The following is a 21,517-nucleotide window of genomic DNA, read 5'->3' on the forward strand; positions in this document are numbered from 1 at the left end:
CACATCCATACGCTCATTATTCCAAACACCACACACCAATACCAGGAGCTCAGGGCCGCTGCGTGTGAACGTGCCAACATCTTGTGCTCAAAAAAATTAAGATTGGCCACAAGAGCAATTCAATCTCCATAAAAACTATTGAATAAGTTGCTATAAAAAACTGATCAATGTCCTTGAGATAGGTGATTCATGCAGATACTGTAGTATCCCCAAACAGAAAGAGTCTGGCAACATCCATTCAGACTACAGGGTGTCTTACAACATGGCTACTTTTCAGATAACTAATATAGTAATGTGTTCTCTGGCTTCTCTCAAACAAAGAAGAGAAAGGGAACAAGCTTTTTCTCTCTCTACCTGAAACATGTCTCTAAGAATGCACTTGTATGCAGAGACATAATGGTGAAGAAAATAATACCTCTGTGACCCACAAGATTCTTCTTTCTATTAAGATAGATTTCATGGACATTTGGTACATCATGATTTTCAAATAAATTCTGGCATAATGTCATGCTAGGGATAAATTGGATTACACAGCGCTTGATTTTTTTAAAAAAAGATTTCTATCTCTGTTAATTAAATGGCACATGATCAGAGGTGACCTAATTAATGTCAATTATTGTGATAATATCTTGATTAATATACAAACATTAATCATACACAGCATTAAAAGACATATTGCTATTCTTTCCCCATCAAAGGAGGAAGGAAGAAAAGCAAAAAACTTCAGGTAACAGGAAACAGTCAACTCTGGATCAACTAGAGAGCATCAAAGAAAAAGAACCAGCAGGACAATGATGGCGATAGCGATATTTTTGTTTGTTTTGCTGCTTGCTCTGATGATTCTCTTCTTCCTGAGACAACTCTGGACTCAAAGACATTTGCCTCCCGGTCCTTTGGCTCTACCTCTCATTGGGACCTTGTGGGCTTCATGAAGATCATTTCCGTAAGGTATTTCATTCTAAATAATCAGGCAGTATTATGGAAAATAATTATCAGTGGTTTTCTTTGTACCATTAATTACAGAAAAATGTATAAGCCTAGTAAAATGTTTTTGCATGATGGAACTTGATAGCCTAAATGGCCCCATCTAATTCTGCAGTTCTACAATGATTTCAAAAGGTTTCTGGATCTGAATTCTGAAGAATAGCATCTGTTTTATATGTAGGTGATTGAAGAATAAAGCAAAGTTTTTGTGCAGTCACTTCACGTGTACAAATGTGATATACATAGTATAGTAAGACCTAGATGTTGGTGCTTATAAAGTTTCATTGAGTTATCTCTCCCCTTCTGGCATGTTATCCCGCACCAAAGGTTTTAGCAATGGAAGATACTTAAATTTTCCTGTTCAGAAGTAACTTTAAAGGAACACTGTGAGTGCACTACTATTGGTGGAATTATCATACTGTAGTAATATTTCTCAAATAGATATCTTCATAATTGTGTGCTAAATCAAGTTGAAACAACACTTTCTCAATAATAATTTCTATAGTCTTCTTCCGGGTTCCACTCTTTTATAAAAAAAATAAAATAATCAGAGGTAAAAAAAAACAACATCCAACTCAAAATGGAGGTTAAAGAACCATAACTTTCAAGAAGTAGTAGCAGATTCTTTTTAAGTGGCTGAATCCTGTAGAATTATTTGGGGATGGCAAAATAATAGAGAAACATCAAGATTCTATTCTTGGAGGGAAACACCAATAGGCTTTTGCTTAAACTAATGGTATCTCCAAGCAACAGCAATAGAGAAAAGAACAAAAATATGGGGGGAAACAGTTTATGAGCTGTGAATATTGTTAATGACTGTCTTCCAAGTGACATTCTTAGAGAAATGTTTCGGCTAGAGCAAGGATCCCCAACCCCCGGTCTGTGGACCGGCACCAGGCTGCAGTATGATAGAAATCAGGTCACACAAGCAAGCTAACCTCCATCCGTGAGATGCAGGCAGCACACAAAATCATATGCACCTCTGGTCCATGGAAAAACCTCTCTACATGGAACCAGTCCCTGGTGCCCAAAAGGTTGGGGGCCACTGAGCTAGAGAGAAAAAAAGCTCATTCCCTTTCTTTTCTTGGTCTGAAAAAAGTCAGAGAACACTATACTATATTAGTTATCTGAAAAGCAGCAGAGTTGCAAGGTACCCTGTAGTCCAGGAGTGTCAAACTCAATTTCACTGAGGGCTGCATCAACATTACGGTTGCCCTTGGTGGGGCCAGGGTGGATGCGGCCTACTAGGTGGGCATGGATGGAGTGGGTGTGGCCTACTGGGTGGGCATGGCCAGCTCCACGTTGTTCACGTCAAGGATGCCTGTGGGGGCCTGGGCAGGCATTGGGACAAATTTGAGGGTCTCTGGCAGAAGGGGATGAGACCAGGGCAAGTGCCAACACATGGTCCATTTCTTCATTCCTCACAAAGGGTGACACTTCCCCAGCATGCACCCAGGGGGTGGGGCTGACACAGCAGGGGCCGGTTCCTCACTGTTTCTAGACGGCATTGTGGAGCTATAAGACTGAATGCGTTTCAGCATAGATGGCCACCACAAAATTGTACATTGGCTCCTGGCTGGCCTGGGCCAAGGCAGCAGGGGCCGTTCCCTCACTGTTTCCAGGATGGCTTCGCAGGCCACATGAAACCACTTCGCGGCCCACATCCAGCCCCGGGCCTTGTGTTTGACATGTCTGCTGTAGTCTGAATGGATGTTACCATTTGTATTTGGGGATACTATTGACTAACAAGGCTTTCCTCCATAGTATCTCAGTGAGTCACCTATCTCAAGGAAGTTGATCATTTTTTTTAACAACTTACCCAATAGTTTATATGGAGATTGAATTGCTCTTGTGGTCAATCTTAATTCAGCCCATCAGATGAAGAACAATACTTCAATATGGCTGTTTTTTCATCAGTCCCAGGAAGATTCAGATCATTTGTAGGTTCACCAGAGAAGTCACACTGAAGGACCCACCTGGAGTAAAAGATTTAGAAGTTGTATCCCAATGACTGAACTGACCTAATGAGCCTGTTCAAATTAGGTGAGAAATGAAACTTCTCTGGAGGACACATATGGGGTCCCCTTAACCAACTTGGTCAAACTGAAGAGGTACTTGGATAAGCAGTCAAATGTTTTGAACTAACAAGAAAAGAAGCCCATTTGCCAAGATGCAACTTCCATATGTCTTAGAACTAAGAATTTAGAAAAGACTGTAGGTGGCATATTAACTGTAAATATTTTATTTCATTTGATTATAACATTGCTCAACATTTGCTCACTTGGCAGCATGTAAAGCGATATGGAAATATATTCACTATGTGGGCTGGACCTAACCTTTTAGTAGTGCTGTCTGGATTCAAAACTGTGAAAGAAGGAATGACCAACTTCCCAGAAGAATTTTCTGACCGACCAGTCGATCCTTTATTGGCTGCTTTAGGGAAAGCGAGGGGTAAGTGCAAGTGGTAAGAAATTGTACGTAAATAAGCATCACACAGTTGTCACAGCTTCCGACTAATGAAGCACTTCAAAGAACTTTCAGGCATGTTTCCTAAAGTCTTTATTACAGAGCTACAATTTTGCCGGTCACCATCATGGATGTATTGATGCCAGAATCTGACTTCCTCTCGCTGGCATCAATCTTTTCTTGCTAAACCCCTCCCTTGTCTTGCAGTCACAAGTCACATTATCCAATTAGTGTGAAGGTCAAAAGTTTACTTCCTCTTTCTTTCCCGGGCTTTTTTCCCTCCCCACTCTAAGCTATGTATTAACCCAGTAATTACCAGACAGTTTTGCATATTGTCAAAGCAAGAATATACAGTATTTGCAGCATTGACAACAGTTATAATTTGTGGTACTATTATTCATAGCATGGGAGAAGGCTATGATTGATAGGCAAAACAAAGATTGCTTACTTTACTTTAGACCAAATTATTATACATCTCCATAGCTTTCTATCTGGTCCGTTACATTCATATGTTGATTTAGACTTTACTTCTTTTTCATTAAACACTTGATAAATATTAAAACGAGTAGGAAGTGAGCAAATCAGTGCAAGGCTATTCCAAAGGATTTGCATAGAAGAGCAAAATTTGCATAATTTTATGAATTCACCATCTTTTTTAAAGTCTGGCTTTTGGAGTCTTGTATTAGTGCAGTCATTTGGCTTTCACTTTTTCAATTTGTCAGTTAATAACTTGAATTTTTGTAATCAACTTCATGGTATTTTTGTTTTCAATACCAAGTGCTGAAATACTTCTCTCTCTCTTTTTGTTTGTGTATGTGTGTTTGCATGTGTGTTTGTAGTATCCTTCTACATTTTAAGCTGTCCTTCTTTCCCTATGACAACGGTCCCCAACCTCTGGGCTGTGGACCAGTACCGCTCTGTGGCCTGTTGGGAACTGGGCCACACAAACAGCAGGGAAAGAAGTGAAGCTTTATCTGTGCATGGGTGGGATGTAGGTTGTGCATGAAAGCATCCCTCTCCCTCAGTGCATGGAAAAATTGTCTTCCATAACACTGGTCCCTGTGCCAGAAAGGTTGGAGACCATTGCCCTAAGGAATACTTTGTTTTATGAATATATCCAATATAAATATATATATAAAGAGATAGATAGATTGATAGATTGATAGAATACAAAGGTAATGATAGATGATGAAGAAGACAGAGATATGAGGGCAATTTGGAAATAAACCTCCATTTGGTTATCAATGACAGACACTTGCAGATTCAGAATTTTTATTATGCACATTAAAAAAACTACAGCATTACATTACTTTTCAACTTAATTGCCATTCAAATTGAGGCACGTGTCATAACGTCTTACAAGGTTTGAAATTCCTGCAAGGCGCCAAATTGGGCTATAGGGAGGAGTGATCAAAAACATCGCAACAGAACTGCTTCAGAGGTACTTGGGTGCGTCTAGCGCTCTGTGGGAGAGCATTATCATGAACCAACACCACACGGGAAGTCAGCATACACTGACGCTTGTTATGGATGGCTCGTCTGAGTTTTTGTAAAGTTTCACAGTAGACGTCTGAACTAATAGTCGAATCACACTCCATGAACTTCACTAGCTGTAGTCCTTTGGCATCCCAGAATACTGTTGCCATAACCTTTCTGGCAATGTTTGCCTAGCTTTTTGGGGGTTTCCTTGGTGAGTGAGTATGACACCACACCATTGATTGCTGTTTGTTTTTGTGGTTGACGTACAACACCCAGGTCTCATTGCTGGTCACAGTTCTGTTAAGAAATTGTTCTCCTTCCTTGGTATAATGCGTGAGAAAGCCCAAGGCAGAACCCAGATCTGATGCTGAGTGACTACCACCTCTTCACTTCAAACCTTGTAAGACATTATGACAAGTGCCTAATTTGAATGGCAATCATGTCAAAAAAGAATGTAATGTTGTAGTTTTCTAATGTATATAATAAAAGTTCTGTATCTGCGAGTGCCTGTCATTGATAACCAAATGGAGGTTTATTTCCGAATTGTCCTCATAAATATGCTGTAGTGACGAATATTTGTAGATATAGATATTCTAAAATTAATATGTTCACTTGCTACAATTCTTATGCCGCTATTCATTTTATATGGACTATCAACAACGTCATAACATTTTCTAACTGATATGTGATTAATTTAAGAAGAATCCAAATTTATAGTGAATTCTAAATTTAAGCAATTGGTTCCTTGGTGTTTAGAAAGTGCTCCTTTTTCATCATATAACTTACTAATATCTTGATAAAACTGCAGTTCTGTATCTTCCTGATTTATCTCTTTGAGTTCATGAACTTTTCTAAGAATATTTTCCCTCAAGTGGGAATCAACAAACTTAATATTGGGGGATTGACTGAGAATTTTAATATTGAAAAAGGGACAAGACAAGGATGCCCATTATCCCCATTGTTATTTGTTTTAACATTGGAAATTTTATTGATTCAGATTCGAGAATCAAAGGTAGTTAAGGGCGTAAAGATAAGGAAGAATGAGTATAAATTGCGGGCTTTTGCGGACGATTTGGTCTTAATTTTGGAACAACCGAATCAAGCGATTGATTGTTTATTAGAACTTATAACACAGTATGGGAATGTCTCTGGTTTTAAAGTCAATAATTATAAGACTAAGATATTATCTAAGAATATGTCAGTTAAGGATAGGGAAAGTTTGGTCAAAGCCACAGGTTTTCAGATGGTAAAAAAGGTTAAATATTTGGGAGTATATTTAACCGCTTCAAATGGAAAATTGTATAAGAATAATTATGAACCATTATGGGGAAAAGTACAAAAGGACTTAAAAGACTGGAAAAAACTGCAATTGTCATTGTTGGGGAGAATTTCAGCTGTAAAAATGAATGTTCTACCAAAGTTTCTTTTTTTGTTTCAGATGATACCTATTTTAAAAAAAGAGGCAAATTTGGATGAATGGCAAAGGGGTATCAACAATTTTATATGGGCCGGAAAGAAACCAAGGGTTAAGTTTAAGATTTTACAGGATGCTCGAGAAAGAGGAGGACTTAAGGCACCCAACTTGAAATTATATTATGATGCAGCCACTTTAACTTGGTTAAGTGATTGGCTCAACTTAACAAATAAGGATATTCTGTTTTTGGAAGGTTGGGACTTAATATATGGTTGGCATGCATACCTGATTTTCAATAAGAAAGTTGATCGGATTTTTAAATTACATATTTTGAGGAATGCCTTACTTCGTGTTTGGAAAAAGTATTATTTTAGATTGAATTATAAAATACCTATCTGGGGGATTCCCAGACATGCAATTGAGGGAATTTCTAAGGGGACAAATTTCGATAAAATCTCGTATAAAGAATTGTTAATTTGGTCTGGTTCGAATTGGCATTTGAAATCCCTAGATGTATTAAGGCAAGAAAATACTCTACAGTCATGGTTTCAATACTTACAAATAGTGGATAGATGGACTGTAGATAAGAAAGAGGGAATAACATTAGAAGATAAACAATTGGTTATTCAGATTAAAAATCAGAGTCAGGCCCATATAAAAAGAATTTACAATGTTTTATTAGAGTTAGACTCGGAAACAGAATTGGTTAAAGACTGTATGATTAAATGGGCTCAAAATATACAGGAACCGATTTCATTGGATTTATGGGAGACAATTTTGACTAGAAATGTTAAATTTACATAAGCTCAAAATTTGAGAGAAAATTTTTATAAAATGTTTTACAGATGGCACTTAGATCCTAAAAAATTATCTTGTATGTATCCTAACATACAGCCCAAATGTTGGAGATGTGGCAATAAAGATGCGACATATTTTCATATTTGGTGGAATTGTAAAAAGGTAAAGGCATTTTGGATTATGATTTGGTGGAACATTCAAAAGATTTTTAGAAGGAAGATAAAGTTTACTCCTCAACTATTTTTATTGGGTATCTTTGTGGATTTAAATGATAAAGAAACTATTTTGATGTTGAATTTATTAACTGCCGCAAGGTTATTAATAGGTTTATATTGGAAGAAAGATTCTTTGCCTACTTTAGAAGAATGGGTATTTAAAGTATCTAGTTTTGCAGAGATGGCAAAAATTTCTGCCTATTTAAAGGATCATACACAAGAAAGATATATTACTGTATGGAGAAGATGGATAGATTATATTCAAAAAAAGTATGGAACTAAAAAGTTTCACTTATTTTATGAATGAATATTATAGTAAATATTACAGAGAATTGTCTTATAGGCTATTGGAGTTAAAGGTTAAGTATGATATTTTTTTTCCTTTTTTATTATTATTTTTTCTTTTTTTTCTTTTTTTTTCTTTTTTCTTTTTCTTTTCTTTTTTCTTATTATTATAAATTCTTTTAATTATTAACCCTGTATTCTGTTCTGGGAAGTGAAGGGAGGGGGGTTGGGGGTGGGAGGGAGGAAATGTGGGGGGTAAGTGTAATATAGATAATGGTTGCTTATAGGGGTGCGCCTGGGCATTCCCCTTATGCTGCGTTCATGGGTTTGATAGGGATGAGAGGTGGGCAAGTGTAGAGAGGAAGTAGGGCAGTGATAGGAGAGGGGGAGGGGAAGAGAGTAGGATGGGAGGTGAGAAAGAGGAGGGAAGTAGGGAATGTTTTAAGAGAGGGTGGACGCGGCCTGGGGGGAGTGCGCAGGTCGTAATAATGTTTATTTTATCTTAAAATTGTATTGTATACTTTTTTTTATAATGTTTATATGGAAAAAATAAAAAACTTTCATTAAAAAAAAACAAACGTAATATATCCTCAGTTTTTCCACTTTATGGCATGATTTCATAAAGACTATAGCTGATTTCCTTATGATATTAATAAAGCCCAGAAAATAATCATTCTGTCATGTGGCAATGAAGCTACATTGTTTTCTCTGACACCCTGCATTCAAATTTTTCATCCTGAAGATCAGCTGTACATGGTCTAATGTCCAGAAGATTATTTTGAGTCTTTTTTAAAATACAAGAATGCTGGACATTTATCAATTACATAAGTACTATCAACAATTTCATGCACTTCTTTAGACATTTTCTTAATTTGTTTATACATACTAAAACTATACTTTGCTTGCTCAGTCATTTTGTACCCTTGGACAATGTACTTGTCTTTGAAATATATCATTCTCCAGTTCCTTAATTTGAAGTTGTTTTTTTTAAATAAAAAATAGGTTGTTTTTTTATTCTACATAAATATGTCAGGTAAAGACTGTCACATGCTGGCTAAGCTTTTCTTATAACATTTTGTTCATTTATTTGGTATTCTCACCACAAATCCAGAGAGATATTTGGCAACAACTAGACCTAACTGTTGTTTTTTTAACATGAATGTTATCAGGAATCATTTATCGTTGTCTGCTGATGTCCACAGGAATTATTCTTTCCAGTGGCCACACCTGGAAACAGCAGAGACACATCAGCATCACTTCTCTGCGGAAGCTGGGCCTGCGAAAGAAAAGCATTGAGCATCAAATAGAAGATGCAGCTCAGACATTGGTGGAGATCTTTAGACAAACAAAAGGTATGCAATTTGGGGTAATCATAATGGCTCAAATCCCTGTCTGCAGAAATCTTTTTCATTCTGAGTATTTTGAAAAAAAGCAATGCATTTGGTTTGATTTTTCTATTTTTGAAACAATTGGTCCCCAGTTGTCTTCTTTCATCCACTTAGAAGTCTTGTTCCTTAAAAAATCATTATAAAATATCTTCATTTGCAGGACAGCCATTTGACCCTTCATTTCCAGTACTAAATGCAGTTTTTAATGTCATATGTGCTTTCAGCACTGGACATCAGTTTGCTCCTGAAGATGAAAACTTTCAGAAGTTAATTCAAGCCCTTAATATTTTTTTGAATTTTGCTGGTAACATTTTCCACATGGTAAGTCATGTTTTCTATTAAAGAGACAAAGCTTCCCAAACCAACTATATTTCCATCTGTAATTTCATGGAAACATGAATGGAATCCATGGATGAAGCCTTGGAAATCATCTATTATACTGTTATCCCTGGTATGTGTGTCTTTCTTCAATCAAGTTTGACTCAAGTAAGAATCTGGACAACTCTTTGCAATTTCCTTGTGAAGATTTTGGAAATGTTTTGCCACTGCCCACTTCCTAGGGCTGAGAGAAAGGTACTGGTCCAGGGTCACCCAGTTGACAGTGTTTGAATTGAGACTAAAATTCAGAGTCTATCAGTTTCTAGGCTAGTGCATTAACAGCTACATTGACTTTGACCAAATCAACTTGTGCTTTTATTTAATTGGCCAAGAGTTTGAACCTACTATCTCTTCAATCATACCTGGAGCAGCTACGTATATGCCCTGTATAGCCAATAGAACATTTGTTAAAATGTTGAGACCCAAGTACTGTGTGATGGGGTGAGCTCCCATTCCTTCATCAGTTCCTGCCTGCCTAGAAGTTTGAAAGCCTGAAAATGCAAGTAGATAAATAGGTACCACTTCAATGGGAAGGTAACAGTATACCATGTACCTCAGCATATGCCAGCCACATGACTGTGAAAGCATCTTTTGACAATATTGGCTCTCTTGGCTAGAATACAGAGACGAACACCACCCCTAGAGTTGAACATGACTAGACAGAGGAAACCTAACCTATGTTAATTTAACTTTGACTTTAACTCTGCCTTTTTAACTGTAATACTGCATCTTTTATTTTTAAACACATAAATATAATAAATATATCACATTGTAAATTGAGAGTGAAGTGTTGAGAGTCTTCTATAACTCTGGTAGGATGTAAATAGATAACATTACCTCTTCTGTTTCATTTAGATTTATGTTGAGTTCCCACAATTAATGACCTACCTCCCAGGCCCTCACCAGAAAGCCCTGGCTTCTAGGGACCTTATCCTTTCCTTTGCAAAGCAGGAAATAGAGAAACACAAGGAATTTCACGCTCTGCATGAGCCACAGGATTTCATTGATCACTATCTTCTTCATATGGAGAAGGTATGGATTTATTGTATTTCAATATATCGGTAAGGAATTATTACATTCCTCACTATAAGTAAACTAGAGGTGGTACTAGTTTTGTTTTCCTTGGAGGTATTTTTTTTTTCATTCAGCTCCCATTCTGAATTTAACCAAACCTGAATGTTGAAAGAAAAATCTTCATTAGGCTCCAATCCAAGCTGGGAATAAACAAAATGGAGATTGCTTTAGAAAGAAGGCTGTAGTTTATTGAAGAGCAGAACCACAAGACGTGAGGCTCTGGAGTTGCTGACCACATATAGGTGGGAATGGTGGGGTTTTAAACCGTCTTGGGCTTTTGAGGTTGTTTCCTGTTCCTGTGGTATGAACTTTGAGCTGAGCTTCAGTGTGTCTTTCTGGTATTCTGATGGTAATGGGTTAATCCTATTTTGTCCTAAAGATTATGAGTTTGGTTGGGGTATGCAGATTTTAGGGGTCTTTGTCTTTCTAATCTCATCAGCTTTTAGCTTCCTGACTCCAACCTTTCTGAAAAGGATTATCACATCTGCATTTCTAAAAGGTGGTTTCCTTAGTTCCTACTGGGGGCTATTAAGAAAATCTGGGCCTGCTTTTCTGCTTTTAAGAACCTTTGGGGAAATGTATTCTGCCTTTTAATATTCCCTAAATATTATTTTCTCTTGGAGCGTGGTGCTTTCCTCCCACATAAATCCCAGATGCTTCTAAGTAAGAGCTCTATTGTACCTCTTCAGTTTCATACCATTCCCCCTTTTTTCTAAAGGAGTTCCACTAAGAAGGAAAACAATTAGCAGGGACTTTTGATTAACTCATACTTAAATGAATACTTTCCATGAAATGACTGGAAAAGTACAGATACTTTCACAGCCTTGACAATAAGTAAAAATGTAAAACAGTTTGAAACAAGGAAAATAGGTTCTCTTCCCCAATGTTTTCAGAAAAAGACCCAGAATGATTTTTTTTAAAGCAATTTTTATTGATTTGAACTGTGTCACTTCATTTACAATTGTATACCATCAGTCTTGAATGTACCATTGGCCTGGTCACCACATTCAAGACACACACCCTTCTTAATATTGGCCTCCTTTCCTAAACCATTAAGGCATGGTCTGTATGAATGGTTCAAGGATGGTTCATTTTTCACTCTCTATCATGATATCATCAGTATATAGTAGCATCCGTGAGTGTTATAATTGTAAGTTTCGGGTTACAGTATTCATATTGAGTATAAAGAACAACATTGAACCACTGTAGATGGAAAAGAAGTAGATGATATCATATTTGATAGCAATGTGGTACTTGGTATGAAGAGCATGTGAAGTATTAGGGCTGCTTTATGCCACACTGCTGAGACCACATTTGGAATACTACCTCCAGTTTTGGTCACCATGATGCAAAAAGATGTTGAGACCTTAAAAAAATGCAGAAAACAGCAAGAAAGATTAGGGAACCGGAGGCTAAAACATATAAAGAACAGTTGAAGGAACTGGGTATATTTAATTTAATGGAGAGAAGCACTGGGGTGACATGTGTTTATTATTATTTATTCACTAAATTGTAATTGTAATTGGGTATTTTAATTATAGACTTCTGGGTACATTGTCCATAATAAATATAAAGAGCAATGGTGAGAGGTTTATTCTCATGACTTGCAACACGGAGGCAAAAATAACCACACAAAAGTTGCATAGAATTTATTGTAATTTTCATTTTCCATTTTAAACTTCAGAACAGGAATGACCCCGATTCAACCTACAATGAAGAGAACCTGACTCAGTGTATTTTGGATTTTTTTGTTGCTGGGACAGAAACGACCATGGCTACTCTGATGTGGGCACTGCTCCTCTTGACCAATCATCCTGAAATCCAAGGTGAGACAGACATAGGTGGGTGGAACGAAAGTCACTCTCAGATTTTAAAACAGAGAGAAATTATTTGAAATACTGAATGATTGAACTGAATCTATTCTTTGTAGATTCTTTTTTTATAACAAATTTTATTGGTTTTCCAGTTTTACATTTAAATATTTAGAAAGCAGCATGGTGATTGGGTAATCAATAATTCAATAAAAAAATCTTTAGTACATATGTCAGGTTACATCATCTAAAATTCCTTCTCTATTTCCCTTAAGATTGCTATATCATATTTAAACAAGTAAATTTCTAATTATAACAAGCACAGTTGAGACATTTATCAATATATTTTTTGCTTATACATATCCATATCCTGTTTTTAAGTTTTACCTAATTTTTAATTAATTACGGTATTCCAATTTAACCTTTGACATCCATAGTATTTAAGTTTCGAGTAACCCAAATTTCCTTTATTTCACTACATAAAAGTTATAATATCTAAGATACACATATTATTTACTTAAATATATTCTTAATTTATTTCATTAACATTTTCTATTTCTCATTCTAGTACATCACCACTTACTAATAGAGTGTCCTTTATTGTCTCAAGTCCATCATCTGTATTATCTGGGCTAAACAATAATTCAAAGCTATTTGCAATAGTTAATTTTTATTTCTTTTATGAATCTAAATACTAAATATTAAGCCAATTAATCCCTTATTTTTATCATTTTCCAACAATATTTAAATCTATAACCACATTGCCCTTCATCTCAAAATCTCCCTTTAGCCCATTAGTTGAGACATTAGGATCTTCTGTCATAAATCAGAAGACTCCATTTTTTAAAATCTACCTTTCTTTTTATGCCAATCAGGCTTCCATATCAATGCCTTTAAATCATCTCCCTTCATTCTTGCACGTGTTATTTGAATCAAAGGAGACCATCTGGTTATTAATTTTCCAGAGGAACTGGCCCATTTATAATTGTTAAATTGTTGCCCTGGTGATTCAGGTCTCCATATTTGCTCTAGTGTATTTATCTTCAATTCGGTCTGGTCTTCTTCCTCAGGTTTCTTCTGGTTTAAGTAAAAAGTCATGTCCAATTTTATGGTTGTTGTTTGGTTGTCTAGGTTTTCAGTGTGCTGTACTTGTTGATCTTTAATACCTTCTGTCTTGGTATTACTTTCTTTCGCTTCTGTTGCTTTTTGGGTTGTAGGTTCTTTAGTTGTAATCAGGGTTTGGTTATCAACATTTTCAGTATGTTGTACTTGTTGTTCTTTAAAGTCCTCTGTCTTGGTATTAATTTCTTCCACTTCTGTTGTTTTTTGAACTGAACGTTCTTTAGTTGGAATCAGGGTTTCATTTTGTAGTTTTAAGCTGGCGCCTTTGTCTTTCAGTCTAGATTTAATTATCTCAGTAGCTTCAAGAATTTTTTCAAGTATAAGTTTGTAATTAACCAAAATTTGTTGCTGGTCCTCCTCCATTTCTGAGATAGTTATGAATGGTCCTTTAGTGGAGGCTATTTTTTAAACAAGAGTCAGTAAGTGTTCACCTCCACAGTTCCTAAAAGCCAATTTCACCACCGAGCTGATCTCAGCTTTTTATCTCTCTTAGATAGTACCAAGAACAGGTTTGGGCTGTAAGCAGGTCTCTTGGTCAAGAATATTCACTTACTGTACCAAACTTTGCCACAAGGTGTCCCCAATAGCATTTATAGTCTTTTTCAGGATGGGCTGAGTTTTTATCCTTTCATCTTTTTTACAAGTAGATAAGGTAACAGGTCCCCATGAAAGTAGGAACTTTTTGGTTTCCCAAATATCAAAAAGTTGCAAATCCAAATACTTAGTTGTTCTTTTCAAGGCTTTATTTTCCCAAATAGTCAGACGCCACCATTTTAGAGGATGGGAGGAAGATGTTCCCTTCCCTCTCTCCTCATAGGGGGAAGAAATTTCAAGAGGCTTTTTGCAGGAAAATACTTGGGATACAAAGAAGGTAAGATCTCATCCAATTCCTTGCTTTTGAAGTGCTTGATAGTAATTTTGGCCTCAGCTGGTAACGGCTTAGGGATGGACCATATTAATGACCAATCTTTTCCCCATCAGTTCAAAGAGCTGTTCCAGATCAAACAGAAGGGCTGCCACCCTTCTGCAATCAGTCGGAAATCCTCTTCATGCTTCTCACCCTTCTAGAGTGACTTTTGACACTTTTCAGGGTCCCCCAGTGGGACAAAACCGGATGGCGGGGGGAGTGATCACCCCGCACATCCGCCAGTGCTGTGAGCAAAAACTGGAAGCCCTAGATTCTTGACCCAATTACCAGGAGCATGAAGTTAGCATGTTTAAAGAAAAGCCAAGAATGTATACATACAGTGATTCTTCTTTGAATCCTCAATAAAATATTGAGTGAGGAACTAAAAACTGGAAATCAGTACAAATCTGAAACATTTAACATATTTTAAATGCAGAAATTTACCAAATTTTTAGATGTTACTTGTTTTCATCTTAAATTGCATATAGAAGACCAAATTACAGTTGGATAATGAATAAGAAGGTGTTGAAGCCATAGGAACCCTGGGAGGAAGTGATCATGTAATATTGGAATTCAACATTATGGAAGCAAAAGCAATAGAACACAGTCATACTAGAGTCTTGGATTTCAAGAGAGCTAATTTCAATAAACTTAGAGACATCTTGGGAAGGATTCCATGGATGAGAATCCTCAAGGGGAAAACAACTCAAGAAGGTTGGGAAATTTTGGAAAATGAGATAATAAAAGCCCAGTCTAGCACAATACCAACAAAGAGGAAAAATAACAGCTCTCAAAAGAAACCAGCATGGCTGCACAAAGAACTCTCTGACAAATTGAAAGATAAAAAGGACAAGTATAGAAAATGGAAAGAGAGGCACATAACTAAGTCAGAATATCAGCAAATAGCCCAAGCCTCCAAAGATGAAGTGAGGAAAGCCAAGGCACAAAATGAACTAAGGCTTGCGACCAAAGTCAAAAATAACAAAAAAAAGCTTCTTTCAACATGTAAAAAACAAGAAAAAAGTCAAGGAAATGATTGGTCGATTAGTAGGTGAAAGTGGCAAGAAGGTGATAAGCAACAGGGAGAAAGCAGAACTATTTAACTAGTTTTTTGCATCTGTCTTTACACAAAGGGAAAAAACAGACCAACCTATCAAAAATAGTGCCATAAAAGGAGCTTCCAGTGGTCAGCGACGATGATGGCGGCTACTTTGTAGCCATCCTCCTGGGATGGCGTTAGATCTGCGGAGCACAGCGGACATCAGCTGGCCCGCAGCTCAAAATCCCCTTCCCGGGCGAAGGGAAGGGGTAGAGACTACACAAATAGAGGTAGAACCTCTTAACCCCCCCTGGATTTTCTTTTTTGGGGGGTAGAAAGAGCATTCCCTCGGAGTTCGTGCTTTCTCCACCTCCCAGCTGTTTTTGTTTCCTCAGAAACAAAGTGAAACGCCGCTACCATCTCCGCGCATAAAGTTTCCTGGTGAGTGACTTTTAAAGCAGACAGAGCTGTTTAAAGGATTTTACTTGGAGTGTAATGTTTTATTTTTTTTAGTTTATGCTGATTTCCTTCTTTTTTTGTCTTTGCGGGTGTGGAGAGTGAAAGTAAGATGGCGTTTTGAAAGTGCTTTTTTTTTCCGGCAAGAAAGAATGGATTTAAATGAAACATATGGACTGCTTTTAGGCTTTTCTTTTGAAAGTGTTCTGGAGGTTTTGAAGTTTTTTTTTGCACTCTCCCTGATTTTTTCTTTTAAACCTTAAGGATTTAGTATTTCCTTTTTTTTTGAAGAAGAAGAAGAAGAAAGAAAGAGAGAACAAGATTTTAAAAAATGGCTTCAAAGAGGCAACCAGCCTCTATAGTTTCTAAGGTGGTTTCCTCTCCTGCAATTGCAACAGTACAACAACAACTTAAAATTACACCACCAGTACTGCAATCTAAAGCTACACCCCCACCTTCTCCTCCTTTGCCAGGCTTATCTGCACAAGACATTAAGGATATAATGGGAAATGCTGTATCCCAAATCAGAGAGGAAATGAAGCAACTTCTTGAACAGAATAAGTCTGAAACTAAAGAGGAAATGAAGGACCTTCTTAAACAGAACAAATCTGAAAGCAAAGAGGAAATGAAAGACCTTCTTAAACAGAATGAATCTGAAAGTAAAGAGGAAATGAAGAAGCTTTTAGTGGAGAATAATATTATCTTGAGGGAAAGATATAGTAGCAGCTTTATCAGGCCTGGCTTCTGTGGTCGTGAAGCTGGACTCTAGAGTGGAAGAGGTTGAAGATAAAGTAGACCTCCTCAAAGACAAATTCCAAGATATGGAAAAAAAGATGGAAACCTCACAAGAGGATATTCTTATGTCTCAGTATAGGGAAATGGAGCATGCCTTGAGAATTAGAGGTCTGAAAGAAGATAAGAATCAAGATTTGATAGAGATAGTGCTTAATGATCTAGCTGTTGTTCTGAATAGGGATAAAGATGGACTACGTAGAGAAGTGGAAAAAATTTACAGAGTTAATTCATGGATTGCGAAACAAAAGAATTTGCCAAGAGATATGGTGATTTACTTCGCAAAGAGATCTCTGCGTAATGAGATCATACAAGCTTTTTACAATAAGAGATTCCAGATTGCTGCCCAAGATGTTATTATCTTAAAGGAAATCCCATCCAAAATTTTAAGAAATAGAAAAGACTTTGCCTTTCTAGCTAATGAACTCAAAACAAGGCTGATGCCATTTAGATGGGAGATCCCGATGGGTATTGTTTTGAGCCATGCGGGGACACGTTATAGACTTAATACGGTTGTCAAAGCCAAAGAGTTTTATAATACGGTCCTGGGAGCAGGCTCATCTCCATCTATGATTCAGAAAGCTCTGGGCTGCAAAGAGGTGGAACAGCAGTCTGAAGGATTAGGTTTGATGGCTGCTGGAAAATCACAGATGGAATGGTTGCCTCAAATAGAGGTCAAAGAGCAGAGAATGACTCGCGCAGCACATAGACATAAGGAAAAGGAACACCAGAAGAAAGAAGCTAAAGAATCTTCTCATGAAATTGTTTCGTTGCCGGTGGGAGGAGCAAGACCCAAGAGTTCTGCAACACATTCTTCAGTGGCAGATCTTCAGGCAGTCTTCTCCAGGCTCCTGGTCAAGGGAGATGGCAAAGTTTCTGACCTGGAATGTTAACGGCCTTAATTCCCCTCAGAAAAGAAAGAAAAATTTTTATTATCTAAAGCAACATAATAATGATATTATTTGCTTGCAGGAAACTCATATTTTACTTAAAGATCAAAAATATTTAGCTAATGCTCGTTTGGGATCTCATTTTGTATCTCCTGCCCCTGGGAAAAAAGGGGGTGTCGTTATTTATGTTAAGCAAAGTCTACCAGCCTGTCTGGTAGAATCAGATCCCCAAGGAAGATATGTTATGATTGAACTTGGTTTATATGGTAAGAAAATACTTATAGTGGGACTGTACGCACCAAACCAGCAACAGGAACAATTTTATAGATTGTTACATCAGAAAATAACTTCGCTGGACTATAGATCTGTGATATTAATGGGAGATTGGAATGGTGTTTTGGATACACAAAAGGATAAAAAAGGTTCTTCTACCTTCTTCAAACAGGCTAAATTACCTAAAGCCTTTTTTGATCTGAAAGAGGATTGGGAGCTGAGGGATTATTGGCGTGAACGTAACCAAGAGGAAAGAGACTTCACCTTCTTCTCAGATAGACATCAATCTTTCTCAAGAATTGATTTCTTCTTGATTACAACTGACTTATATAATAGGGTAAAGAATATAAAAATCTTTCCTAGTTCATTGACGGATCATAGTCCAGTTTGGATGGAATTGGTTGTTGAAAAAGAGGAGAGGAGATCCTGGAGGGTGAATGAGAACTTATTTAGACAAGAAAAGAATGTTCAAAAATTAAAAGAGTGTTTAAAGGATTATTTTGCTTTAAATATGTATAAGGGAACATCAATATCAATGGTATGGGATGCAGGTAAAGCTTTCATGCGTGGGATCTTGATAAAAATGAATAATGTTCATAGACAGAAGCAGATTCAGAAACGTAAGGAATTGGAAGAGGAGATTAAACTAAAAGAAAAGTTTCTGATTTTAAATCCTTCAGATGAAAAGGTTAAAGAAGCCATAAAGTTGCTAAAAACACAATTTAATACGTTGATGGCTGATCAAGCTGCAACTAATTTATTGTTTATGAAACAAAATACATTTTGTAATGCTAACAAACCAGGGAGATGGTTGGCCTATCAATTAAGAAAGAAACAGAGACAGAGAATTATAGATAAAATAAATTATAATGGTAAACTAGTGTATCAGAAGGAGTTGATCAAGAAATCTTTTTTAGATTATTATCAGAAATTATATAAGAGTACCAATGTACAAATTTTAGATATAAATAATTATCTAAATGAGGCTAACTTTCCTAAACTAACAGAAGATCAGAAACAAGAAATTAATGGTTTAATTACCAATGAGGAAATTGTGACAGTTATTAAGCAATTAAAATTAGGTAAAGCGCCGGGTACGGATGGATTGACATCTATTTATTATAAAACTTTAGTAGAAGAGATGACTCAACCTTTATGTGAGCTTTTCAATAATATATTACAGGGTTCAGAGATTCCTCCGTCATGGCGCAGTGTTTTTATATCCTTGATTCCAAAAGAGGATCAAGATCTTACCTTACCAAAGAATTATAGGCCTATATCTCTCTTAAATGTAGATTATAAGATCTTTGCAAAAATTTTAGCTAATAGGCTTATGAGGGTTTTGCATCAGCTTATACATAAGGATCAATCAGGTTTTATAACCAGTAGGTATATGAAAAATAATGCTAGACAAATTATTAACTTATTAGAATATTTAGATAAGAATAACCAAATCCCTGCAGGGCTGATATTTCTAGATGCTGAAAAAGCTTTTGATCAACTGAATTGGCAGTTTATGTTAAGATTAATTGAGAAGATGAATTTTGGAGAGAAAATATCACAAGCTTTAGGTCAGTGGTTCTCAACCTGTGGGTCGGGACCCCATTTGGGGTCAAATGACCATTTCACGGGGGTCACCAAACCATGCTGTCTGCCATTTTTTTCCCTTTTCCCTAGCTGTCCTACTCCCTCTTATTGGTGGCCACACCCACTTGGGGGTCACCACAACATGGGGAACTGTATTATGGGGTCACGGCATTAGAAAGTTTGCGAATCACTGCTTTAGGTGCTATATATCAAAAACAAACAGCACAACTTATTGTTAATGGGGGTTTGTCAGAGGTTTTTACAATAGAAAAAGGTACAAGACAGGGATGTCCATTGTCACCGTTACTGTTTGTTCTAACATTGGAAATTTTGTTGATCAAAATTCGAGAATCGCAGGAAACAAAAGGAATAGAAGTTAATAAAAAAGAATACAAGCTAAGAGCTTTTGCAGATGACTTGGTGGTTACTCTGTCTCAACCTACCTATTCTGTAGTTAAAGTTACTACAACTGATTCATCAATATGGATGGGTTTCAGGTTTTAAAATCAATAATAATAAGACTAAAATATTACCTAAAAATATGACTAATCGGGACAAGCAGATTTTGGTTAATTTGACTGATTTTGAAGTTGTTGATAAGGTAAAATATTTGGGGGTTACTTTATCTGTTTCTAATGTAAAATTGTATAAAAATAATTATGAAAGGCTGTGGATCAGGGTACAGAAAGACTTGAAGAATTGGGAGAAGTTACAGTTATCTCTTATGGGTAGAATTGCAGTGATTAAAATGAATGTCCTACCAAAATTTCTCTTTTTGTTTCAAATGCTACCTATTTTAAAGAATGAGGTTAATTTAAATGAATGGCAGAAAGGCATTAATAAATTTATTTGGGCAGGGAAAAAACCAAGGGTAAAGCTTAAAATTATGCAAGACTTCCGTGAGAGAGGTGGACTCAAGGTACCGAATCTGAAATTATATTATGATGCTGTGGTCTTAACATTGATTAGTGATTGGGTAAATTTAACAAATGTAGAAATACTCCATCTGGAGGGTTGGGATTTACTTTTTGGATGGCATGCCTACTTAATTTTTAATAAAAAAGTGGATCGAGTTTTTAAATCACATATTATAAGGATTTCTTTACTTCGGGTTTGGAGGAAGTATTATAAGAGTGATTTTAAAATACCTTTATGGGCCATACCTTGGCATGCGATAGAGGGGATAAGGAGAGGAGTTAAAATGGATAGGGTCTCTTATACACAATTACTTAGATGGGATGGTCAAAATTGGCAGTTAAAATCTTTGGAAGATTTAGTACATGAAAATATTACCTATTCATGGTTTCAATATAGACAAATAGTGGATAGATGGAAGATGGATTGTAATTTGGGCTGGCTTAGAGAAGATGAAAATCTTTTTAAACAAGTAAAGGATCAAAGACAACCTCACATTAAGAGGGTTTACGGGGTTCTAGTGGAATTGGACTCAGAATCAGAATTAATTAAAGACTGTATGATTAAATGGGCACAAAATTTTGGTGAACCAATTCCACTGGATACCTGGGAAATCATTTGGGTGAGGAATGTTAAATTTACACAAGCCCAGAATTTAAGGGAGAATTTTTATAAAATGTTTTATAGATGGCACCTTGATCCACAAAAAATGTCTCTAATGTACCCTGACTTACAGCCTAAATGTTGGAGATGTGGTTGTCTGGATGCCACTTATTATCATATTTGGTGGTCCTGTAAAAACATAAAAGCTTTTTGGATTAAGATATGGTGGAATATTCAAAGAATTTTTAGAAAGAGGGTAAAATTTACTTCGCAATTATATTTGGTAGGTATTGTTACTGATTGTGATGCTAAGGAGGTTATATTGATGTTAAATTTGATTACAGCCGCAAGGCTGTTAGTAGGGCAATATTGGAGGAAGGAATCTTTGCCTACTTTGCAAGAGTGGTTTATTAAAATTTCTTATCTGGCGGAAATGGCAAAGATTTCGGCTTTTTTATAGGAGCAATCGCAAGAGAAATTTTTTGCCGTATGGGAAAAATGGATAAATTTTATACAACATAAATTGGATATAAAAATATCATTTAGTTTTTTTATAACTTCTATATAATTTTTGATATTTTATAGATTGTACTTTTTCTCTTTTTTCCCTTTTTTTCTCCTTTCTATCTCTTTTTTTCTTT

At 36.3% G+C, this 21,517-nt stretch overlaps 1 protein-coding gene across 1 annotated transcript in view; it reads left to right on the top strand.

Moving 5' to 3' along the window:
- Window positions 1-891: 891 nt before the first annotated feature.
- LOC120306757 (cytochrome P450 2J2-like) overlaps window positions 892-21,517 on the top strand; it is a 28,520-nt gene continuing 7,894 nt past the window's right edge. The window contains exons 1-6 of the mRNA XM_039340545.1: window positions 892-943; window positions 3,273-3,435; window positions 8,844-8,993; window positions 9,190-9,350; window positions 10,263-10,439; window positions 12,166-12,307. Of these exons, the coding sequence (XP_039196479.1) occupies window positions 929-943; window positions 3,273-3,435; window positions 8,844-8,993; window positions 9,190-9,350; window positions 10,263-10,439; window positions 12,166-12,307 (808 nt within the window). The 5' untranslated portion in view covers window positions 892-928. The remainder of the gene's footprint in view (window positions 944-3,272; window positions 3,436-8,843; window positions 8,994-9,189; window positions 9,351-10,262; window positions 10,440-12,165; window positions 12,308-21,517) is intronic.

This window comes from Crotalus tigris, unplaced genomic scaffold (assembly GCF_016545835.1).
Source record: "Crotalus tigris isolate CLP2741 ecotype Arizona unplaced genomic scaffold, ASM1654583v1 scf7180000017752.986373038:1224578, whole genome shotgun sequence".
Lineage (NCBI taxonomy): Eukaryota > Metazoa > Chordata > Lepidosauria > Squamata > Viperidae > Crotalus > Crotalus tigris.